The sequence below is a fragment of the Manis javanica genome, chromosome 13 (genome assembly GCF_040802235.1).
Source record: "Manis javanica isolate MJ-LG chromosome 13, MJ_LKY, whole genome shotgun sequence".
NCBI lineage: Eukaryota > Metazoa > Chordata > Mammalia > Pholidota > Manidae > Manis > Manis javanica.
The window spans coordinates 69,310,924-69,337,372 of NC_133168.1; the positions used below are offsets into that span (position 1 = coordinate 69,310,924).

A 26,449-nucleotide genomic window follows, 5' to 3' on the forward strand; every position below is an offset into this window, starting at 1 on the left:
ACTTAACACCTATTTGTAAAAACTGCGGTGAAATGGGACGGGAGTAAACAGCGTTGTCAGCCTCACCCTGGCTACTCTCGCCCTGTTCGCAGAAGCTTTCTCAAGAACACAGTGGGGTGTGCGTGCAGATCCAGCCCCTGCAGGGCTGACAACCTGCTCCTTCGGGAGGACATTCTAAATCTAGGAATGGTTAAGACGTGAGTTCTCTTGGGAAACAGACTGGCGAGGTGGTTCTCAGACCTTCCTCTCTCTCTCCCTCCCTCTTTCCTGCCCTGATATATGATAGCACATGTACTTTGCCAGGTGACTGGCCAGCATTGCCATTCTAAGCCACCCAGTGAGGCTTTACTCTTCTCATCTCCTCCCTTCTCCTCTCCCCAAGACACTGAATTACAGGTCTTGTAAAGAAAGTTTAAAAGGAATGAGATAATGATGCCAAAAGGAACTATAAGGTTGGTCTAAGCCAAGGCTTCTATACCTTGGAAGTGGTGACATTTGGGGTCAGATTATTGGTAGTTGTGGGGGATGTGCACCACTGTGCATTTAGCAGCACCCTGGCCTCTACTCTATCCCATAAATGTCAGTAGCATCCACTGCAACACTACAGTTGTGACAATCAAAATGTCCCCTGGAGGCAAAAAATCCATTGAAAACCACCAATCTAACCTGACCAACTGTTTAATTAATGAAAAAATGTCAACATCCAAATTAGTCGTGATGTCCTGAAAGGAGTGAGTGCCTGAGAGTTAGAACTAGACCCCAGGTGTCCTGATTTCAGTCTAAATCTCTGAAACATCACACTGATTTCTCCAAAGAAAGCTTTCTTCTGCACTGCTAACCAGTTGCAAAGAATAAGATTCAATATGAATGGAAGACAAGAGGAAAGTTCAACTCTTCAGCCCTTATTTTACTTTAAGCTTCTCTTTCAGCGAAAAGATCTTAGCCTGAAACATCATTCAAAAAGAATTAAAGGCCAGTAAAGGTGAAGATATTGTTAAAGAACAGAGAGGCTCTGAATGAAGTCAAATTTCCTGTAGATCTGGAAACACTAAAAGAATTTGTGAATGAAACACAATTAATGGAATACAAATCATAACCTCAGAAGCCAAGAAGGGGAGGAGTCCTAGAAAACAAGGAGAAAGAAATAGAGACCCAATTTCAGTCACAACTTTGAAGCAACTGAAAACCACCCAGAATATTTAGCTCTTCACTGGTTGCTTCTAGCACCTAGACCAGTTTGTTAAGATGCATTTGGGAACACTTAAAAAAGGAAGCAGTAACCTCTAGGAAGTAAGTTTTCTAAGAATTAATTATGGCAAAATAAATTCTATTTCCTCAGAGGACAGATAAATCAGATAAATACAAAATCAATAGTATTTTTAACAAGAGATTTGACAAGGATTTGTTAATTCTGTAAAGCTATGCTATGTTATGATCTGCACATAATGGGACAATGAGATAAATTTATGAACTTCGACTGTCTCCCTTCTTAAGTGTTCCAATCAATGCAGGAATGCTGAATTACCTAGATGACAGGATAAGGGAACCAAACATACAAGAAAAGTAGACAAAAACTAAAACTACAGTCATTAGTTTTAAACCTTAAATTTACTACTTTAAAGTAGTAGTTAAAAACTTTGGTATAAAAATCCAGCTCTAGAAACATAGAATGTGAATGACAGCAGAAATGAAAAAACATCACAGAAAAAAAAAAGAAATGAAAAACAGATTTTATTTCATGGATCAACAGCATGATACAGGCCATCTCAACTGCTGCAATTATAGATAATCACATCAAACAGAAGTCTAGTGTCTAGAACCAAAAAAATGTTAGTCTCTCTCTTCAAGACAACCCACTTCAGAAACAGAAAAAGCAAATTAGATTGTGTTCAGAGATGAGCAACCAAGAAGGTGAAAAGGGTTAAAACTCTTCAATATGACAAATGGTTCAAGGAACTGTGCATCATTACCCAGGAAACGGACAGATCAGACAGGACGAGATAGTCCTAATTTACTGAAAGGAATTTGAATAGCGAATTGGACTTATCTAATACAGCTCCACTAAGTACAGCCAATGGGTGGAAGCTACGGGGAAAGGGATTTCAATACAACCAAACAAGAATTTTTAAGCTTTGAGATACAAGGATTTCCTTGTCACAGGAAGCCTCAAATGTTCAAGAATCAGCATTTCACCTACACGAAAGAGAAAGATGCATAACTCCAGGTGTTAAGATTTGATGTTTAGGGAATCAGAACAAATGACTCTTCAACAAGGTCTTTTGTTTTTGCAAGTTTTACAGGTTCTTACAGCACACTACTACAGAGAAATGTTAATATGCTGTCCATGAAAAAAACAGCTTTTCAGACAAATGCTCAGAAATACTGCATATCTTATTTTGGTCATGGAACTGATACTGTGTATTAGCATTTTAAAGGCTTTGAAAAGCCCTACTGTGTGTGTGTGTGTGTGTGTGTGTGTGTGTGTGCAGCATTTAGTTTTATATATATTTTTGCAGGTTGTTTTTAAGCTGAAGTTCTGAAACTTATCACAGGCCTGGTTTATGAAGGGGTGCTTTCTAACGTTTCACAGAATGGTTTCTCCAAGTAGCTTCAAAAAGCCCACTGTAGACTATATGCCCTAGTTAGGCACAAATCTATTCAAAATTCAGTGTTTTACTAGAATAAATGGCAACATCCCATACTTCCAGGTATTACCAGGATTCTAAAATTGATCATTGATCTCTTATACTCACTCATTTACAGTACAAGGTCTAAATACAAACACAATACTAAAACTTCTTATCTCTGAGAAAAGAGCAGGCTGTGTTTTGTTTGGACTTTTGCTTTTGTTTTGAAGCTTGCCACTTTCTGGTTACAATCCTACAGGGAGAAACATGTCTATGTAGCTTTGGGATATGTTTTCACTGATTTAAATTACACATTGCTAAGACTAAACCTTAAAATTGACATGTTCTTTTGTTTTGAATAAAACACCTTTCAGAAAAATAGGCTTCTTTCAGAAACCATCTATACCCAACTGTGAGAAGCATACCAAAGGTTGAATAATTACAATCTTTCTTGTGGAAGAACTCAAGATTGGAAGCCAGGGAACCTGGGTTGTGGTGCAAGGCTGCTGATAACCAGCTGTGTGAGCGTGGCAGCCCATGCCAGCAGCTGCTTAGTGTCTTCACAAGTAGAACTTCCTCAGCCTCTTTTGACTGCCAATGAATTGGAGCTTGTTTCTGGGTTTGATTGATGACCTCATTCAGATTCCAGGGGCTCACTTCTCCTAAGGAACAGCAAAAGTAACCACCAAAGACCTCTTTTCATTTCAGAAAGATTTATTATATTGAGCAAAATAAATCCATATTAAAAGCAGGAAGGAAGAGAACCAAGATGGCGGCATGAGTAGAGCAGCAGAAATCTCCTCCCAAAACCAATTATATTTTTGAAAATACAACAAATACAACTAATCCTAAAAGAGAGACCAGAAGACACAGGACAACATCCAGACCACATCCACACCTGGGAGAACCCAGCACCTCGTGAATGGGGTAAGATACAAGCCCCAGCCTGGCGGGACCCGAGCACCCCTCACCCCAGCTCCCGGTGGGAGAAGAGGAGTCAGAGAGGGGAGGAAGAGGGAGCCCAGGACTGCTAAACACCCAGCCCTAGCCATCTGCACCAGGGCACAGACACAGTGCATGCATGGGGTCCTGGATACTAGGGAAACAGGACAGTAAGACCTGTGAGTGGGTCCCCGCAGCTGGCGAACCCAGGACAAAAAAAAGCGAGTGCTTTTTGAAAGTCTTAAAGGGACAGGGACCCCACAGCTGGGTGGAAGTGCCCTGGGACACTTAGCCCAGCAGCTGCGAACCTCAGGGAGCTCTGGGTGCCTGAAACCCTACGGTGCAGCTTGGAGGCCCCTCCACGATAAACAGCCTCCTGCCTGTTCCCCCTCTGACGCAGCTCTGCCATATTGGAGCAGCAGCCTGAGGCCAGCCGCACCCACAGCAACTGCAGAGCTAAATAAACTCCATAGCAGCTGGGCAAGATCAGAAGCCCTTCTGCACGCAGCTGCCCAGCACAAGCCGCTAGAGGCCACTGTTCACCCAGGAAAGGAAGGCCATAAACTGGCAAGAAGGGACTTTTTCTTACCCAACACATGCGCCAGCTCCCCACAAATATATCTATCACCATGAAAAGGCAGAGATGCAGACCAAGATCACAGAGGCAAACCCTGAGAAGGAGATAGACCTAACCAGTCTTCCTGAAAAAGAATTAAAAATAAAGCTCATAACCACGCTGATGGAGATGCAGAGAAATATGCAAGAGCTAAGGGATGAAGTCCAGAGGGAGATTACAGACGTCTGGAGGGAGATTATAGACGTCCGGAGGGAGATTACAGAAATGAAACAATCTCTGGAAGGATTTATAAACAGAATGGATAAGATGCAAGAGGCCATTGATGGAATAGAAACCAGAGAACAGGAACACATAGAAGTTGATGCAGAGAGAGATAAAAGGATCTCCAGGAATGAAACAATATTAAGAGAACTGTATGACCAATCCAAAAGGGACAATATCTGCATTATAGGGGTACCAGAAGAAGGAGAGAAAGAAAAAGGAATAGAAAGAATATTTGAAGAAATAATTGTTGAAAACTTCCCCAAACTGGGGGAGGAAATAATTGATCAGACCATGGAAGTGTACAGAAGTCCCAACAGAAAGGATCCAAGAAGGACAACACCAAGACACATAATAATTAAAATGGCAAAGATCAAGAACAAGGACAGAGTTTTAAAGGCAGCTAGAGAGAGGAAAAAGGTCACCTACAAAGGAAAACCCATCAGGCTATCATCAGACTTCTCAACAGAAACCTTACAGGCCAGAAGAGAATGGCATGATATACTTAATGCAATGAAAGAGAAGGGCCTTGAACCAAGAATACTGTATCCAGCACGACTATCATTTAAATATGAAGGAGGGATTAAACAATTCCCAGACAAGCAAAAGTTGAGGGAATTTGCCTCCCACAAACCACCTCTACAGGGTATTTTAGAGGGACTGCTCTAGATGGGAGCACTTCTTAAACTAAATAGATGTCACAGAGAAAATAAAATCACAGCAAAGAAAGCAGACCAACCAAATTCTAACTAAAGGCAAAAAATAAAATCAACTACCCACAAAAGCAGTTAAAGGAAGCACAAAAGAGCACAGAATAAAACAACCAACATATAAAGAACGGAGGAGGAGGAATAAGAAGGGGGAAAAACAAAGAATGACAAGACAGGGTTTAAAATAGCTCAATAAGTGAGTCAAATTAGACAGTAAGATACTAAAGAAGCTAACCTTGAACCTTTGGCAACCATGAATCTAAAGCCTGCAATGGCAATAAGTACCTATCTTTCAATAATCACCCTAAATGTAAATGGACTGAATGCACCGATCAAAAGACACAGAATAATAGAATGGATAAAAAAGCAAGACCCATCTCTATGCTGCTTACAAATGACTCACCTCAAACCCAAAGACTATAGGGACAAAGAAAGACTGAAGGAACAAAACAGCAGCAGAATCATAGAACCTAAGAATGGACTAACAGTTACCAAAGGCAGAGGGACTGGGGAGAAAGGGAGGGAAGGGAGGGATAAGGGTGGGGTAAAAGAAAGGGGGCATTACGATTAGCATATATAATGTGGTGGGGGTGGTATGGGGAGGGCTGTGCAACACAGAGAAGACAAGTAGTGATTCTACAGCATCTTACTACGCTGATGGACAGTACTGTAATGGGGTTTGTGGGGGGATTTGGTGAAGGGGGGACCCTAGTAAACATAATATTCTTCATGTAATTGTCGATTAATGACAACAAAATAAATCAATTAATTTTAAAAAAAGCAGGAAGGAAGCATATGGCAGATTGGGGTCTGGACCTCTGAATTACCTGATTAGTCCACCTCTCCTTGAATTCTCCTTTACTGAAGTTTGACCCCTTGTTACACTCCAGATCCTAATATGTCTGACTCTGGCAATAGAGCTGGAAGAAGGGATTTAGGTAAATGGAGAGCTTTGTCCATGAGCCATCAATTCTCAAAGTTTTCACGTGGCTCTGTTTTTATGGCTTCTGTAATAAATGAGAGTTTGAAGCCTGTTACTGGCTGAAACTCTGATCAGCTTTAAAAGTTCCCAGGTATCTTGTCGGCTTCAACTGCAATCTTGGATAGCATCACAAAAAGAGAAGAGAAAAGTGGAATTGGGAAAGAGTGGCTGCCAAGAGCAAAAACAAAAGCATTAAACCAGCTTTCTTCAACCAATACTCTTGGGCATGTCATTTCACCTCTCAAGTCTGTTACCTTCCAGAGACTGATGAAATTGGGAAAGACAATCTCTTAAATTCTCTCCTGGGGTAGGAAGCACACTCTAATCATTGAATGGACAGAGATTACAAATGCTTTAAATAAGCTTCAATTTGAACTTAAAAGCTTCTCAAAACTCTACTTTCCAAAATAGGCTAAAAAATAGCCCAAGGGGATTTGCTAGTTGACTTCCTGGAAAAAAGTAACAGCTTAAAAGGCTGTTGACAAAATTGGGAAACTGATGGTGGATTAAACCATTGCATCTTTGTCAAACAACAAATTTACTGAAATTTATAGTAGTACTGTGGTTGCTGTCAGGAAAGAAGCCCAGTCTTAGAGAATGGCGGGGAGTTAGCTACAAGTTTCCAAAGGAAGTATCTCAGCAAGTGAGCAGAACAGTTTGTTGCAACTCTATGCATGCCAAAAAACAGACACTGGGACTCACTGGACCTTGCCCCCATGTCCCCTGGTTTAACATGTTCCCAGACTGCTGCTGTGCTACAGTGGATCACACCACAGCTGAGAAGCCCAGAGTTAGGGGCTCAGCACCTTTTGTAGTAAGCAGTAAGCAACCCAGTCCTCCTGTCCTAGGAACAAGCAGTCATAAAGCCATCATGCTGAGGTCTTCATGCAGTCAAGCAGCAAAGGTTCTTAACTGACTGTGTGACTATAAAAATGACTAAGCTGGATGATAATTAGGCCTTCAGTTCAGCTCCATCAGCAAGACTGTTAGGAATACTTCACATATCAGCTCAACACATTGTTGGCTGAACTTAATCTTCATATGATTATGCCATCCCTTTAGCGCTTTGGAATCGACATACTGACAAGCGCTAGGTGCAAATGTGTTCTATTTATTTCAGTCAATACTTAATTAGGACATTATCCACAGAACCCCATCCACAGGCTGAGATCAGTCTGTAGTATTGATCCCCAAGATCTCAGATTCAAGGAATAAATCCAGAGGGGATAATAGGTCTTAGTTCAGATAACTATTTAGCTTCCATTCCTATCGTTTGCATGGATTGTACCACCATAATGCTGGCATTAATTAAAACACAACAAATTAATTTAACTATACCAATCAGAATGTAATCCAAAGTCAATTGATGATCTATTTACAATCAGGGAATTTAGCCTGACCTGTTGCTCTCCTATGGCTTGTTCCATCTCATTGGCTGTGGTAGTTAAAGGAAGGACAGGTTCATGCCATGCCTCTAGAATGAGGACTCTGATGTTAGGGGGCAATACTCATGCTGCTGCATGAAAACAGGAACCCATGCATCTCACAGGCTGGAAAGCCCTCTTTACCCATGAACTAACTAAGGAAAGGGGATCTAAGCAAAGGTGTCATTGCCAATAATTGCTGGGGAACAAAGATGAGCCAAAGAGCAGCTCCTCCCCATGCCCAGTGAAGAGATATCCAGTGGCACATCTGCCACATACAAACATATAACTGAAGGGGACAGGCTACTCTAGGCCAGGATTTGTTGATAAACTTGACCTGGATCACCAAGATGTTGATTTGCGTAACCCACAAGGGCAGAGTCACCAAGGAGTTGTCACCTTGATAGCCGTACATGGCATAACCCAAGATCACTCAGGAGTCAGGAATTAGGATGAGCCTAACTGAGACAAGACTGCACCATGTGTTTCTTCAGGTACAACAGGCTTCACATTTAGGAGCTGCCTTTGCTAATATCAGGCCCAAGAGAATAACTCAGGGCCAACCAAGCCCACAAGTTTTCTGATCCCACAGCACATAGACTGCAGTGATAAACTCAGCAGAGGTTAGCTGGACAGTCATGGTTGCTTCTTATCTCAATGGACCCGTGATGGTTCTGCCAGACTGCAGGGCCAGTATTTGGAGACCGCCTCCTCTTACAGAAATCTGTAGCTCCGAAGTGCCCCAGGGCTAGGGAGCTGGGATAGATGGTTGCACTGCCTCCAGTGCCACCTGCTGCTTAGATCTCCCACCAAATTTGGCAGATTTTATGATTCATTTGCAGACTCAGCACAGTGCCTACAGAGATAAGGTGCATATTGCCTCCAAAACTGAGCGGTACAATTTAGTGTCAGACTACCTTTCTGGAAGTAGGAAGCCGTAGCACAAAGAACATAGTCTTTAGTGTCTCTAAGATCTGCTTTGGAGGTGTAGTCCCCCAAAACTTTGACTTGGGCGGCTGGTCCCTATATCTTATCAGAATTAACAAGCCTTCCTGGGCCTTCATGTGAGTTAGCATCTACTAACTTTATCAGGGTTATCCATGTATCATCAAGGCAGTAGGACCAAGTCACTTGCAAAAAAGAGTAAGACTTGTTCTGTTTCTGACCCACCCACTCGTGGCAAGTAGCAGGAAAATTCAAGTATTGCTGCAGCCACACAGCAATTGAGGCTCAGCCAGGTGAAGGATCTTAATCTTCCAGGACAGCATGCCAGATGCCACCATGGACAAGTGACTTCATTGCAGAACAGCCAGGACTGCAGAAGCAACAGCTGCATTCTGTTGACGATTCTCCTCCGTAAGCCTGCACGCCCTAGTAGCTTTTTGCACTGACCACACAGAGTTTCTGTATTGAGATACTGCATGTTTTATAAGTCCTGCTGCATTTAAATCCTTAATCATGGCTGTGGTTTCCTTTTCTTTTCTCGGCATCCTAAACTGTTTCTTTATAAAACCTGGAAGGGAACCTGAAGCTGGGTTGTGATCTGTGAAGACAAGCCACTGTCACTTCCCACAAGTGGCTCTTCTAGATTGGGACCAACTCCCTCCGACATGATGAGGATTCAGGGAACAAGCATGCAAATTACTGATACTAATTACACATTCAGCCTTACAGAGCAGCAGAAGTGCTGCATAACAAGGGTTCAAACAGCCCCACCCTGGGGTTACCATCACATCCTTTTCTGTTTTACTCTGTTTCAAATCTGACTAATGGAATGTGTGGGTCTCATCTCTCAAGACAACCTAGTGTGTTAGTCATTTGAGCAAAATGAGACATGACAGTTTAAGTTCGCTTCCACCGTTACCTCCCATCCCCACTTGGTGCTTTCCTTAGGGCTAAGGCTTCTGATCCCTCCTGGGAGGGAAGATATCTCCCTCAGCCCAGTGCCCCTTATCCTTAAGAGCTTTCAAATCAGGTTAGGGGAGAACATGGGTCATACAGCAGAGGCTCTGAAGGAGCAGTTTGCTCAAAGGCAGCCACCTGGCTTTCTAGTTTTTGCATTAGAGGGAGATTGGTCTCCACAAAGGAAGCCGGTTCTGCATAGGTGCACAGGGTTTTATGTCTATGAACAACCAACTGCTTCCTTGGGGTACATCATGGCCTGATATCTGGACTGTATTGCTTTGGTGATCATCCCATCAGTCTTTGCTTTATGATCGCCTGTTTCAATCCATATATCCACATTACCTCATGATTTAGAAGGGGTTGGATTTTCCCTCCAGCCTTTGACTTGTATTGCAGAAACTGGCTGGTTTTGGAAGTGCTATCTTTATCCCAGGCATTTCATGGCCCTAGATCAGCACAGCTGCCAGCACAGGGTCCATTGCCTTCTAGATGTTTCTAATTGTGCTTTTCTCTCTGGTGGAGCCCAGATTGCTCTCCTAGGCCCCTAGTCCCCTGGAAAGCAAGCAGCAAACAACCAAGGCACCATTTGGGCAGCTGGTTAGATTTTATCCCTCACCACGCAGCCTCCATACATTGACTCAAGCCACGCTCACCCACAGGTAGGATGGAGAGGGCCACTCACTCCCTGGCTTTCTGTACCACTTGGGCTAGAACATTTGCTCTCAGCTCCCAAGGACTTTATCATATCCTGGAAGCTAGTCCATGAGCCCTTGCCATTTCTCTTCCAAAAAGTCTTGTCTGTCTTGGCACCCTGCTCATTGTTCAGTTTAGGGGAACTTCACCCTCTCAGGAGATTGCAAGAATTAACAAGACTCCAAGGGAGACGGCTGAGCAAGCAGCAGATTGTCTTTCCACAACACTGTAGGTGCCAAAAGTAAACAGAAAACTCAGACAGCTCGGTAATCACAGCACAGCAAAAAGGAAAAGCTGCCGCGTGGCTGAGCCTCCCCTGCCCCTCAATCCCACAGGGCAGTGCAGTAGGGCCAGATGGTGGTGACACACACAATGGGCTGTGTCACAGTTAATGGTGAATTAACTTTTTTGTTTTTTGGGGCAAACAATACACAAACCTCCCCAAACAAGCAGTCACACTCTTATCGATGCTGAGGTTGCCCTGACCTACTTAACTGCCTGTGTGAGTATCTTCAGCAGCTATTACAGTCAGAGGACAGTCAAGCCTCACAGTCTGGCACAGTTAGAAATGCGCAGGAACACCCAGGGCCCATGGCAGACTACCTTTTCCATTGGTGACTACGACCTTTCTATTCCTTATTCTTAGAAATACATACTGAAACATTTAGGGACTAAAGGTCAATTTAATATCGAATGGTTCAATTGGATAACGTGTATATGTGTATGTGTGTTTCTGTGTGTGTTTAGGAGAGGAAGAAAAGACTAATCAAATAGTAAAACAAATGGGCAAAATGTTAATACTGGGTGAATTTTGGGTGAAGGGTACACAGTGTTTTTTGTACCGTTCTTATTCTTGTACTTTTCCTGAAGTCTACAATTTACCAACATAAAGTTAACAGGAAAAAAATCTCTCATCCCTTCGTACTTACTGCACACCTTTTCTTCTTACCAAAAATGATAATAACCATGGCAGCTATGATTATTTGTTAATTACAAAACTTGTTTCATTTCCACAACCCTCTTTCCTTATTTGTAAGTATCAAGCCACATTTTTATAAACAAGTGTATGAACAAATGTCATGCTATTGCTTAACATATTAGCTAGCTTTACAGTGAAGGTGGGGGTGGAAAAATCCCTGTACTTCCAGTCAGTTGTTTCAGGAAAACATCCATTCATTTTGAGAATTGGGTAAAAAATAAAGACTTATTTATCTGAAAATAAATAACATAAAAGGTACTGCAAAGATAAGCATTGATTTCTTTTGAAATTTTGATCAAGTCCTGAATAATTTGAGGATAAAGAGGGAGAAAGACAGTCAAGGACAGAGGGAATCAGGGATTTGGATTAAAATGTATTTTTTTTAAGGAAGCCATCAATGATATCTCTTTGATGACTAGTGCATGGTTCTTATTTATTAGTGCATACAAATGCAATAGCATATTCACAGTGATGCAAGAGATTAATTAATGTCTTGACATTTAGGAAAAACTCTGAGGGAAAGTATACACGAAGGCCTCTCAATATAGTCTGACACACAGAAGATGCCCGCAATAAATGTGAGCTGCACTCCCATCTGCAAGGCTCACTGTCTTTGCTCTTTCTCTTCTTTCAGCTAGAAAATCTGGAAGCAGAAACTGCTCCATTGCCCTAAATGGGTCTCATGCCATTCAGACCCTCACTGAGTTGGGAAACCACCATTTATGTGGAAGCAGGTCACCGCAAGGATGTGCCGGAGGCTCTAGCTTCCTAGGAAAGTACCTGCTTCCAAGTCATCAAAATGCTTTCCTCTCTGGCCACTCCACTCTGCATATCAGAGGGACATCGAAACTAAAGGAAGTGCTGGGAAGGAAAGGACTTGGACACTCATGAATCAGCTTGTGTACGTAACCATGAGGAAGATACCCCACGGGACAAATACACGTGGTATGTGAATTGAGGTCATCGTGGAAGATGACCGTACTGTATATAGTATTTTGTTTTCAAGCAAGTATTTATGACAGCATCAAAGAAAACTCATCAATCATTAAATTCACCATAGTAACACGTAAAGTAAATGCTACCTCTGAACAAAGCACCTTGCGTGGAAAGCCCAAGACTTTCTAGTCCTCTGTAAGGGAATACTTTGCTCTATATTTTACCTTTAATGTTAAAGTATCTTCTAATTAAGACATCATCTCCATCTTTATTTCTTGGTTTTGAACTTTTTAAATGAATGTCTCTTACCTAGTTCCCTAATTGCAAGAGAAGAGATTATCATGAAAGGTAATATGAAGCACAATGATATGTCAGCTGCAGAAAGATTGATTCTCATGCTTTGCAGGTACTTCCTGAGAGTCATAATGGGAAATTTTCCATTCTTAGGCTTTCAGTGCATTCTCCTCTGTTTTAACTGTGCAATTACCTTGCTCCCATCTAAGTACTCACAAAAGATAATAGTAGGTCAATGAGCTCATCCCTTCATCCATGCAGGAAGTCAAGCATTAAATGTACTCTCCGCTTCCCAGTAGTTGTTCCATTCTGCACACTCCCTTTGCATATTATGTTCATTTTTGTAAACTCTGCTCAGAATACTTATGCCTTTTGAATCAGTGTGATAAAGTGACAGATGTTTTGTTGATTTTCAGAACAGTTTAAACTTTTTTAAAAATATGGATCCAATCAGCTTATTCTCAAAACAGAAAGACTCATATGACCGTAGATGAAAATGGCTGGTCTACTTTGCAATCCTGTGTAGTTACCTAGACATGAAATATTAACAATGATCCAAGAATGTTTTCCTGAAGATTATATTTATATAATGTCATCACCAATATGTTGGCCCTTTTTGATCTTTGCTAAATGTCGAAGTTTCCTTTGTAAAATGTCAGTCTTCTAAGTAGTTTCTCTAAGAGAATTCTCCCCTTTGACTGGTTTTCCTTGGTATGAAAGACAGTAGAGATTTGGCAATCACCCATTTTATTTAATCTATGGAGACAGTCAAGTCAGATGGCCCATGCCAAAAAACTTTCCACTTTGAACTTTTGTCTGCATTCCTTAAATGAAGGAAGTCCATTGTCGTTATCAATGAAGCCTCAAGGAGAAAACAGGGTGCTAGTTTCCCTTATGAATGTTCCTCAGTCTACAAATGGCTGGTAGACCAAACTTAAAAAATTTGTATCCATTCTTCAATCTATCAAGGCACAGATATGCATCAGACAGGGAAAGGCAGTGTTTCAGGAAGACAGCTGTCATGGATCGGAGTTTACTGTTTCAGATCCAATTGACTATCGTTATGTGGACCCAACACATGTATCCATTGGATGAGAAAAAACAAAAGCTAAGATTGTTTTAATGTTTCCTTTGATGAAGTCTTATATTTGCCTCTGGTAATCTCCATTTCTCAAGTATTATGTCCCAGAATGGATATGCAATATTTTTATTTTATTCTAATCAAAGTAATTAAAACCAGGGCCTTAGACAGCTTTAGAATGTTAAATAAATGCATTTGTGTATATATTTCATATATATACATATATATATATACTGTTAGAGCTTCCACAAGTAAAAGGGATAATTCCACTGAAATACAGTAAGAAAAAATGAAATATGTGTATATAAGTCACTGGGGAGGAAACTTGTTTTTAATGGGCCATAATAACATGAGTTCTATCAAGAGATATGCCTTTTTGCTTTCTGCTCATAAGGCTGTTTCTCAACAATTATTATTTCTTCTTAATGACTAACTCTTAGTTAAGACATTCTGAGGTAAATAATAAAGAAGTGTGTTTTCAATATTTTTCATTCAACACCATTTTTAATTAAAAAATGGCTATAACCACCCTGCAATCCCATGGCAAATAGACAAGTAACAGCTCTGGCTCAGTCAGATGGGCTAAAGTTTCCTATGAAATCTGAAGATTAAAAAAGTGTAATGCTTTTTCTTTCCTTCTCATTTCATCCTCATTTCTCCTTCCTGCTCTTCTGGGGTGTCTTCCTGGTTTGCACCCAGAAATGCAGGCTGTAGGTGTGAACTAAGAGTAGGACATGGCAGCCTCAGCATCTCAGCTTCTCTACTGGTCACACATATGTCCCTAGTATGGCTGTGCCCAAATGGCCAGAAACACTGTCCTCTTCATAGAAATATCCACCAACAGGAAATGGTGTCTTACTAGGAATCCTTACTGCCGTTGTAGAAGCATCAGGATACTTGCCTAGATTCTCAATATAACTCTTCTCATGGGCCACTTTGCTTGGGCTAGGGTAAGGGATGGGGATAAACATGAGGTTTCATTAGTGTCTTGGCCTAACCACTGTATTTTCCCTTGCGTGAGATGCTTCAGGATTCATAGTCACAGAAAATGGCATCCAGATTATATTTAAGACCATTCTCATTAGGATGTTAGAGCCCAAAGTCAATTAAAGGGTCTAACTTGGTGACATCTAGCCAGGAGATAGTTGAATTTAATTAGAAATAATTTCAACCTCCTGTTATTGTTTTCCCCTGAGGTCAAAATACTAAAACTGCAAGGGAATATGTACATTCTTAACTGTTCAAAGTTAAGCAAAACCAAATTCCAGAAGCTTAGTGTACTATAGTATATAACAAATATTCACACTCTTGTCATGTAATGCCCTAGCATTTCTTAAGGGAGTAAGCAGATGGGTCAAGTTCAATTTAATTAAACCCACTCTATTGTGTACTAGGCACTGAGGCTACAAACATAAGGACTATTGACACTGAGATGGAAAGTGGGTTGAAGGTGCATCCTGTAACATCCAGGTTCTTCAAATAACATGAAGAGCTGCATATGCATTTTAAAGGAATTTTAAAAGCTTAGGAATCATTAAAATTGAATGTATCTGTCTTTGAGAGTATCTCTTGACTCAAACATATTAAAAGATCATTCTAGACCCCAGGAACATATTCAGAAAAAGGTCTGTTTTCTGGGGTTCTTCCCATTACAAATTTAATGCATATTTAATAATATACTTTTGCAACTCCTTTGTATTTCATGTAAACTTGTATTAACTGAAAATTACACTAAAATCTGCACTCGGAATTGAACTTAAACTTTACAAAGTTACAGAAGACATTGGGAGAATTACGGCTTCCTCTGTACTTTGAGAGAACTTCAGGTTTGCATTTAATAGCCAACCCACCTGAAAACTAACACTTAGAGCTCTAATGTTATCATATCTCTGATTCCATACCTAGAAAAAAATATCCCCATGATTTTATGGGGCACAAGTGATGAGCTGATGAGCTCCTTACTTCTCTCCCAAACTCCAGAAACTTAGTTAATTCTCTGATTTGTTCACATCCACAAGAGTTCCCCATGTGCCTTAGGACAAAATAAAACCATGGTGATAGAATAAGATGTTTCTAGAATATACTACTCAGTCTGAGACAATGCAAAAGGTACTTATATGAAAAAAAATTAGTTTACAATAGGTACAACCAATAGGAGGAAAGGAAGAGAAGGAGGAGAAAAAGAAAGGAAGAAGAGAGTGACATGACTCATTTTTATCATTCTACCATTAGAATTAATATTTGGCATCATGCTTCCCTGCCACTCAGAGAAAACAGTTGGCATTACCACCCTTTACACAAAGAGATTATCTTTAAAAAGCACTTGGATGTTTTTGTAGAGTAAGTAGCAATATATTTAAAGTTGTAAAGGTTCTTTATATTCTATCAGATAAGAAACAGGGCCTACCAAATCCACATTTGAGTGTAAAACCCTGGATAGTTTTATAGTTCCACGTCTCAGGAAATCTTCCATCCTTGTAGAAACAATGCATAACAGTCCTAAGTCAGTGTAAAACTTGCCTGATTAATCAACAGCTCCCAATCTTTCAATGCAAGCATAGATATGTTTATATTTTTTGAATGGTGTGTCTTTAGTATTAGCTTTGAGAGAAAGCTATATCAAGTATAGCTCATGGTGCAGAGGGGACTCACAATTTTTGCAGCAACTGATTTTGCCTTTGTATCTCAGTGATTGCATATTTCAGTGGTTTGTTGTCATTCAGAGCTATCTCATGAACCAAAGAAGCTTGCTTCTCACCCCACAGTTGTGTGCATGAAATCTAAACTCGAGCAACTGAAACAACAAAAAAGGTTTACTGCTTAAGTTTCAACTAATAGTGTCACATTCATAGCAATGTATGCATTACCTATAAGGAAAAAAATGTATATTTGTTTTATGACTTCAGAGAGCAACACAGAGGCCCCTTTGAAGACAGTGAGGAAAATTCATTCAGTATTGTCACATGTCTGTGATAGGAATGCTAAGCAAAAAATTTTCCAGGAAAAGTTGGATGTAAATATTGCCTACAGCTTCCTTCTTCTTACACTTGCAATTTGGTTTTTGAAATAGCCTGAATCTTGAGAACGAGCTGTCACATTCACTTTCAAGTCTCTAAAAAGAAGTTTCTGTTGTTTTGCTTTAAATATATAAAAGTTCTATTTAATTAGCATTACCTACTAATGTTAGAAAAATTTCAAAGAATTTGACAGGTTACAAAATATCAAACAGAAATGAGAGGAAATGTGGTTCAAACCAAGGGAGAGAAGAAGAGAAAAGGAGGGAATTGAGGAGACAACAATTTTCCTGAGAGTCTGCATAAAATTGAGGGTAGTCACACTCACTGAACAACATGGGCGAGCTTCATTAACTTAAGAATAATAAACCCTTTAATTAATGAATATCAGAGAAAAAGGAGAGGAGATTACATTTACATGACCTGACCATTGTGATTTCACCATCTAAGGGAGAGGATGAAGCAGATAAAATCACTCAGAAGACAAGCAATTATTTTTCCCCATTTTGAGGAGGGCAGAAGTGCCTCAACCCTGTATGATATCTGCAAAATCCGTAAGACTTTCAGGCTCTCCTCTCTCTGGTTCCCTCAGAGACGGCGTTCTGGGTGCAGAGATACTTTTTACATTTCATATCTGGTTATGGCCATAATCTCACCACCCCACACTGCTTTGACACCAAAATAACCAAGCCTAAAGGTTAGTTGGCACTGCTTCCAGTCTGCAAGTGCCTAGCTAGATCTGGCTTCCAGATATCCCAGTTCTGAGTTGGGAAGGCCTCGTTACGTGCATATGATACATATATAAATTCAGCCCTCAAAGGACTGCCGATCAGAGATAAATCTGTGGACCCCACTCTTTTTTTGAGTGACGTATCAGAGTTCTTACTTTCTCCAAATAAGAAAATGCAACTTGCATGAAGTTTCCACGATACTCATAACATTGAGATGCATTACTAATTTCTATAGTTTCCCTGGCAGAGTGGGACATATGACTGTTCTCTTGCCATAGTCAAGACATCAGACTCTGCAATCAGTGGGCATTATTTTCTAAGGAGTCTAACTAACAGACACTTCCAAAAGAGAATAGTTCCCATTTATAAAAGGAATTTGGGTAAACTGGTCAGTCAGGTATTTGAGAGAGCCAGTTCCTCATCCACTGACTCTGAGGTTTCTTGTTGGTTGGTTGGTTGGTTGGTTGGTTGGTTGGTTGGTTGGTTGGTTGGGGAGTTTTGTTGGCTTATTTGTGTTGCTGTTCAAGATTTTTTACTTCTCCCAAGGACATTGGTCATCACACAGATGCTTGCTCCTCTATTTTCTCTGCTGAATGGGTTTCCCTTTGTAATGACAAGTGTAGAAGGACATCATCACCAGAATAAAGCAGGAAATTGAGGCATATCTTTGCTCATGGCTTGTCATCGTGTTGGGCCACTGACATTCCCCATTTCACCAAATAATGTCCCTTTTCTCTACATCATTTTGGCTTTAGAACCAGTCAGAATTCAATCTCTAATATCCTAACAACACAAGAAACCCATAAGCCGATGCTTGCTCTCCTGCAACCCTGCGGGCGGTGAACCTGATTCCTATTGCCCGCTCCTGCCTCGGCGGGGATCCGTTCAGAAAACAGAAAAATACCATGGCCTTCCTGTTATACTCTCTTTGGCTGTGAGACAATTTGCTCCCATCTGCCCCCAGGCCCACCCAGCGCTGACTCAGTAGGAAGCTGCTCCCCATCACTGTTGCACTAACTCAAAACCCATTTTCTTTATGGAAATTCAGAGCCCTTATTTCTCAAGGAAAGAGAGAAAACCAAAAGGCTTCTACCCAGCTGATTCCTTGATAAATTAGGGTCAAATAATAGCAGGTTATTTTCAGGATTTATAACTCAATATTGCAAATAGTGGAACCTGGCAAGTGTTCTCAGGATCCCCTTGCTGCCTGTGAAGCAATCACATAACTTCTACATGGATTTGGGAAAAACAACCACCATTAGAAAAACTTGTGTTTACAGAGGTGAACAACTGCACCATGATTTTTGTTTGCTTATTTTAACAAACTCCATCCATTTACGTGGGTGGCAGGGGCTGGGGAGAGTTAGTCCTGGATTCTTTTTTCACTTTTATTGTGAAATCCTTCCTTCTCTAAATCTTATAACCAAACTCACAAACCAAGTTGTACGATTCACAGTAACAGTTGGTGATCCATTTATTTTAAGTAATGTTCACTACAATAAAATTCCAGTGAAATCTAAGTACAGAGACAGTGCATTGAAGTTACTTAAACCAGGATGTAGCTTGACTCATAAGCATGGATATGCACATAAAAATATAACTATCTCTTTTAAAGTATCAGTCACTCCTAGCAAGTCTGAAGCTTCCAGCAGGAAACTGAGAATCAATTTGGTCAGTTTTCTTGATCCTGAAGACCATTGAATTGATCATGCTGGCTGTTCTCTGGCTGGCCTGTTTCTTACCTAGAGACAGCTGAAAACTGAGCAATTAAAGACACAGTAAAGAAAAAGGCTACTTTATCTTTCAGGCAGAGCTGGGGAAAAGAGAGAGGAATTTGATAAATCATAATTGCCTGGTAACAGCCATGCTTTTTCTGGCACAAATTTAAAAACTGGAAGTGTTTTCTCTGGCCCTGTGCCTACATAGTGCACAAATATCTTTGTAAATAATAGGAAATTAATGTTAGATTGGATCTATAAAGTCAATCTGACTCTACTATGTTAAAAGAGTTCTGACCTGTATCTGTACTTTATAATATTCTGAAGTCTAAGAAGCTCATGTCAACCTTATATAATATTGGAGACTCCTATATACTATAAATATAATTTGAGTTTGAGTGCCCACTGTCTGAGAAAATCCATAATGGAAAAACTAAAATGTCAATAACACTTTGAGATGTATATTTTATTTCTCATAAGAACATCTACATTCATTTAAAAAGTTCTATACATATTCTCAAACATTCTCATTTAGTTTGTGGCCTAATAAACCTATGGCCTACCAAACTGTCGAAATATCTCTGCAGTCTCTTAAGGACCAGAGGACACTGTGATTTTTTAAATGGCTGGTTTGGCTGAAGCTTCTGTTATCAGTCAGCTACTTTGCATTGTCTACTTTAAAAGAGCTCACATACAGACACACACACAGACACACACACAGACACACACACACAGACACACACACACACACACACACACACACACACACACAGACACACACACACACACACACACACACACACATACATACCATAGCAAAAAAGAGCCTAATACAGTAATTGTAGTGAAAATAGAAAGCAAGCAATAAAATAAAATTTGTCAAGAATTTAGCTCCTTATTTGTGAATCCAAAATAAATAAATTGCTTGCAAAAGCATTTATACTCTGGAAAGAAATTTAAAATGAAAATTACTAAATGCTTTCAACTATACACTATTTAAATCTTAGTTTGAACTTCAGATTATGCTATTGTTTCTACTCAAACCATCAATTTAACTGCAAAGTTTGAATGGTCATAAAACCTGAATCCATAAAATTCAGTTCTACAATTTATAATTTAAAACTCCCACCATAAAAATTTCTGCTCTGTAAATATCAGAATATAAATTTAGTGAGAATTAAATTAGAAACATTGCTCTCTCTCTCTGTATATATATATATATATACAGAGAGAGAGAGAGAGATTGATATAAGCTCACTTATACATCAGATATGAACTCCTATAAATTTAATGGGAAGTAAAGAAGAAATGCCAGTTTCCACTAACCCATCCTTCCCTTGGCAATACATTTTCTAAACTTTTCATCTATACTTAAAATAATAATTCTGGAAACAAAATGACAAGTGATCTTGTTTTCATGTTGTTCTGTTAAATGGAAAAAAAAAACTTTGTAAGCAGAGCTTTAAAAAATAGAAATTGAAAAATCTCCTCCATCAAATGTAGCAAATTGAAAAGGTTTTCTGCATGTGTGAATCTAAACATTAGGTGCTCTGTCACTTATCATTAATTTTTTTGTAGCATTAGTAACACATTTTTGGTTTCCAAAGATAATTTCCATTAGAAAGAAGCTGCTATGAATGTTTTCAGTTACTTTTGAAATTTAGGTAACTAAAAGCACTTAGTTGACAAAGATACCCATAATGTTTCCATGGGAAAAACCAAATACTACAAAGAAAACTTTTCTTTAAATGAGATTCACAGTGGCTAACTGAGTTCAAATAGTTTTAAAGATTCTTGCCTCCAAACTACTTTTTCCCCCAGCAATAGAAATGGCAGCAGAATTGTTGCATCCTTTTTCTACAGCTTGAGGGCAAACCTAACATTAGCCATCAACTCTCTACACATTGATCTCCTTCTAGTGGCTCTCACTGAGGGGTCTGAAAGAACAGTGGAATTGATCACTTTCCTTGAAAGTGTTGGAAGTAAAAGGAGACATATCTCCTTCTCTACACCCTGCCTTATAAGCAGATTCAGCTTCTAAGCAGCAGTCAAGTATCCAAAAAGCATATAGAAATGCCACCAAATAGCACAAAAAGACAGTCTAGAAGAGTTCATGGTTTACAGATTTTGTATCTAAGTAAATGAAAACATAATCACATCTTTGAAACAGTACGAATTTTGTAGATTTCACAATGAGCATAACATGCTTCCTGTGTTTATTTTTAAGACCTTCTCCATATATGCGGTTACCCCAATAAATATAAAATATTTACCTAGTTTTCTTTATTTCACCTATGTGTTCTTGCCAGGAAAGTAGAGACAAGTGAATGTAGCGCTGGTTGTGGTAACAGGGCAAAAAGGAATATTTAAAAATATTCAACATTCTTTCCATTTCGATGGCCTGGTAAGTTTTCTTTAGCTTTTGGTTTATTAATTTCAATTAGAGTATTGGCCCCATCATAATGTCTCTTGATATCATTGAAAAATGAATATTTTCACTTACAGTAAAAATTATCACTTCACACTTTATGCACAATTCCAGGTAGCAATACACATTTCAGGTGGGACAAGATGATCAGCTTTAGCTTTCAAAGAATGAGCTGCCAAACACAAAGGCCTCACGTGCAGACCATAATGTTGACTTGTACATCAAGCAGTGAGCATATCACTAACTTGTTTTTTCATTAATCCTATTTAACTGTTTAAGATGTATGTAAAAATGTAAACTTGTGCGTTGTATTAACTCTTGTTGTGCCAGAATACATAAACATTCTGAGCTGTACTGTGATTTTTTTCATGCATGAAATATATTAATATATATGACTAATAAAGAAAGACTGATAGTGATACAAATCTAGACTTTCCTCTTGTCTTTCTCATTTGCAGATAATAACTGACCTTTTTAAAAAGAATATTCTCCAGGTAAATGTTACAATGTATGTTAGGAGCCTAAGAATTGACTGACCAATGACTTTGGCGCTGAATAAGTACTTCAAAATGAATGAAAGAAGTGGGCTTTGCTCTTTAGGGATAGTTTGTATTTTTAGAATTAAAGTGTCCCTATACCTTGTGACCCATGACTCCTTCAGATAGAATTGCCAAACTCTACAGAGAAAAGTAATCCTCTGCTATAAAGTCCATAGTTGAAAATGAATGTAGCAACATTCACTTTCAGTCTATTTTTTAGAATAAATTGCATATCTTAAGCAGTGACATTCTTTGCAAGAAACCAGAAGTTCAGTATGGTGAAATTTAGAGCGTACTTTAAGTTGTTAGATATGACTTTTTTGAGTGTGGATGGAGTCTTGACAAGAAAGCTTTTTATGGTAAGAGCCTTCCATAAGGCTCTTACCATAAAAACTATTTCAAAACAATACTGGGTAACTCTAGATTACATATTACAAAGAGATATAAACATGAACCTTTGAAAAGGAAAACCTATGTCTAAGTGCCAACACATGCAAATATCTTCTCTGCCTAGAATTAGCAGATACAACTTCATAAAGCTCAGACTTGGTCTGCTCAAAATCTCTGAATGGTGTTCCATTATCTAACAATTAAAGTCCAGGCCCTTCACATGGTATCCAAAAGCCTCCACACTTTGTATGAATATAACACATTTATTCATCCATTCTGCTATTAATAGACAGCTGGGCTGTCTCCAGTCTTCGACTGTCAAAAATAGTGCTAGCATATACATGTCTTCTGGGTCACATTCATATGAATTTCTTTTGCGTACATACCAGGAGATGGAATTGCTTGGTAAGTAATGTCAAATGGTTCTCTAAATTGACTTTGTCAATTTTCTCTTCCCTCCAGCAGTGTATGAGAGAGTTCCAGTGCTACACATCCTTGCCAACATTTCATATTGTGAGTTTTTAATACTTTTAGCCATCTTGGTAGTAGTGATATCTTATTCTGAATTTAGTTTGCATTTCTTTGATTTGATTTGGAGTTATGTTGGCCATTTCATCATCTTTATTGGCATTTGCAAATTCTCTTTTGGGAAACACCTATATAGGCTTTTTGCCTGTTCTTTTTTGGGGTGTAAGTCATTTTCTGTTGACTTATAGATCTTTATACTTCATGGATATAAGTCCTTTATTAGATATATGTATTGAAAGTGTCTTTTCCCACTCTAGGACTCGAAATGTTTTATTTTTGTTTTTCATTTTCAGTATACTTTTTTTTATATTCATATTTGGATGAGTGAAAATTCTAGATTTTAATATGTTCTAATTTATCAATGATAGTGGCTTTTACATCCTGTTTAAGATATCTTTGCCTATTAGCAAGAGAAGAAGATATTTGCCTATGTTTTCTTCCAGAGCTTTTACCTTTCAAAGTATGAAATTCACCTGAATATTATTTATGTGTATGATATGAAGAAGCATCTCCATATGGACATACAACTGACCCACCACCATTTACTGCAAAGACTCTTTCCCCTTTGCACTGAAGTATACCCATTCTATAATTCAGATAATCTTGTATGTGTGGGTCTTTTCTGTTTAATATGTTCCATCGGTTTATTGACACCATTTTAGATACCATAACTAGGCAATGGGTCTTGATTATCTATTGGCTTAAGGCCTCTAACTTTGATTTTGCCCTCAGACTGACTTTGCTGTTTTTGACCCTGTACATTTTTATATAAATTTTAGAATCAGCTTGTTGATTTCTACAGAAAAGCCCATCGAGATGTTGATTAATATCAAGTATTGCCTTCTGGGAATGGGAATTGGCAGTGACTGGGGCATAACATTTGAGAACTGAACATTGGAAGGAGCTTCAAGTCTGGCTGAAGCCAAATCCTAAAGAACCTTGGATGTTATTTAAGGAATGTATACCTGATTCAATGGACAGTGGGGAACCAGCAGAGACCTTTAAGCAGGGAAGTCCAATGATAAGATTTGTATTTTTTGAAAGATCACCAGGAAGCAGTGTCCATGTCCATCTCCATCCAGCTTAATTCCCAGATCCCTACCTTAAAAGTAGAGTTATGTTTATACCCAAGGCTTGGAAATGAGTTATTCCTCCTGGAGCCTTAAAGCAAAGGAGAAGTTGTTTCATGCCCAGGGTTGGAGAGGGGAGAGTCCTCCCCCTGGGGTAAACTCAGCCAGTAGTGTGCTCCTTTCTCATGCACCAACATTCAGTCCAAGCCTTAAGTCTGAGAGGCAGGACACTGCTACCTTCTCCAAACCAGTTTATGTCTGCAGGAAAGACACATATTTCTCTGGGAAGTCGAGATGATGATAACAGATAAAATGGCTCTGGTACTGGAGCTGTGCTCAAAATACGCAACTTCTACCCTATGTCATCCCTCCCCCTTCCTCTAAACCCCAGGCTGAGGCTGGGAACTTACTCAGTACTGAAAGTTCTGGAGACATTGTATATCCAGAAGCTACACTATGTAGGATAAAGCATACACAAAACAGCAACTTGTTCAAAGATATTCATCCGTGACTCAGACTTGTTCCTTTCCAACCTCTGACCCAGATAGCAGGAGCAATCAGGCAGTCCTGCAAAAGCTCAGACAGTTCTCTTCCAGTAGCTTGTTTAAAAATTCATATGCATTTTTAGGACAAGAACAGAAGAAAAACACTGTTGGAGAAGAGGAAATGGGCTTGGTACTAGCACACATCAAAAATAGATGATAGGACCTATCTCTTTAAATTAAATTTCATGTTGAGAAGAGAAGATATCAGAGTCCTTTTGTACTTCCCACCCATCTCCTATGAGTTCATGGGATTTCTAGGGCAACCTGGTGGCCAACTGAGTCTTGGACTATTTCGGTAGGTCAAACCTATAGTCCACAACCTGATACAGCTTTGTTCACTGTCTGTATCATGGACTTAATTGGAGATATCTTTTGTAAGAGCAAGATAGACCAGCTTGAATTAGGTGTATGAAAACAGGTAACTTAACTATCAAGTCTGTGTGCCCATCCTAAGTAATATTGATAGACTTCATCTCTGTCTGGATCCAGGTGAATCTTTTGGAGTTTTTTTGTTGTTGTTTTTTTTAAATTTTGTCTTCTGTCTAGTGACAGGCTCCTTGGCCAGCATATGAAAGACTTGAGCTGGCCACAACACCAACCTCTCTGAGCCACCTGGGCCTCCTATCCAGGCCCGCAGAACCTCTCAGCCTCGGCAGGGGGACATAGAGGCTCCAGAGAAATGAAGGCAGTGAGGCAGCTCCATTCAAAATTTCCCTAGTGTCTGGTACTGCACTCAGCTCGGCTTTCCCACCAAAACGAGACATGCACTTCCTAAGAGGAAAATCAAAGCAGACGTACTAAAAACAAAGACCGAGAGGAGACTGACCTTGATATTAATATTCCCTAAGGAAGCACCAATGCAATCATAACAGGAAAATTCAGAACTTCTCTGGCCTTTCCTTCTTTCCCTTTGACTATTTTCACGATTTCATTTGCATATGGAGAGGAGGGGAACCATTATTTTTTGAGGGTTTACGACTTACAAAGAGGTAATTCAGCTCTGCCCGTCCAGAGAGCCTGACTCATCATATCCAGGAAAGGCCTGGCCAAATGAATTCGCTGGGTCCTGGCTGTCAAAGAAGCCATGTCAAAGGGGTCACATGCACAATCCTACCTGTGTCGCAATCACAACCTGCCACAGTGCTGTTTTTCTGGCTGCTGCCTCTCCATCGCTCTGGTGCTGTTCCTCTGCCCCTCCCATTATTAACTGTACCAAAGGTTAAATATTTCATATGAAGAACACTCTGCCTAAGGTAGAAGGAGAAAAGTAAAACAGGAGGAAGCTTCTAGGGCAATTTATGGTATTTGGTTACCCTTGACTCTGAGAAAAACCATGGCACCAGGTTTCAGCCAGATAAAGCAGAAACTGATGTTACACGTAGTCAGTTGATTCTGCAGGCTGAGCTCATCTAAACCTCCCGTGCTCACCATATTCTCTCTCTCTAGAATGGCTAGAGGACCTCATGTCCTACCTAAATCTTCAGCCCCTCAGCCCTCTTCCTGAGCCCTCTTCCAGCCTCCCAGGAAACAGTAGCCAGGACAGATGCTGAAATGCAGGCACAGCAAAAATTTATGGCTCCTTAAGTTGAAATGCATGGGGAGTGCAATGGAAACCAGCAGCCACTTCCCATGATCCACCCGTATTATACGGACCTTGAAGGGATTCCAACCCGTTCACTGCCACGCAAAGGAAAAACAACGAGGCGAGCGGAGTAGTAAGCAGCTGCCCCACCCACTTGCCAGAAAAAGTGCCCACTACTAGTGGGGGAATATAAAGTGTCTTTGAAGAACCCTTCATTCATAACCCTTTAAATAATAATAAAGATGTTAATAAGGGTATCCTGACATTCATCAAGTGCAAACTATTCACAGTTCTTCCACTAAGTGCTTTATTTACAATGATCTCATTTAATCTTCACAAGTACTACTACTATCCTGCTTTATAGATAAAGAAATTGGAGACTGAGAGATTACATTCCCCACTGTAACCCAGGTAGTAAGTTTATTTCAAAACTATGCTCTTAACTTCCACCTTACACTACTTCTCTCAAAAATTATTCCCTAAGAATAGAGGT

The 26,449-nt window shown here is 39.7% G+C and overlaps 1 protein-coding gene across 1 annotated transcript in view; it reads left to right on the forward strand.

The window, feature by feature from the left end:
• The window catches only part of OPRM1 (opioid receptor mu 1), a 64,722-nt gene extending 45,054 nt beyond the window's left edge, over window positions 1-19,668 (forward strand). The window contains exon 4 of the mRNA XM_017641803.3: window positions 11,735-19,668. Within this exon, the coding sequence (XP_017497292.1) occupies window positions 11,735-11,773 (39 nt within the window). The 3' untranslated portion in view covers window positions 11,774-19,668. The remainder of the gene's footprint in view (window positions 1-11,734) is intronic.
• Window positions 19,669-26,449: the final 6,781 nt, after the last annotated feature.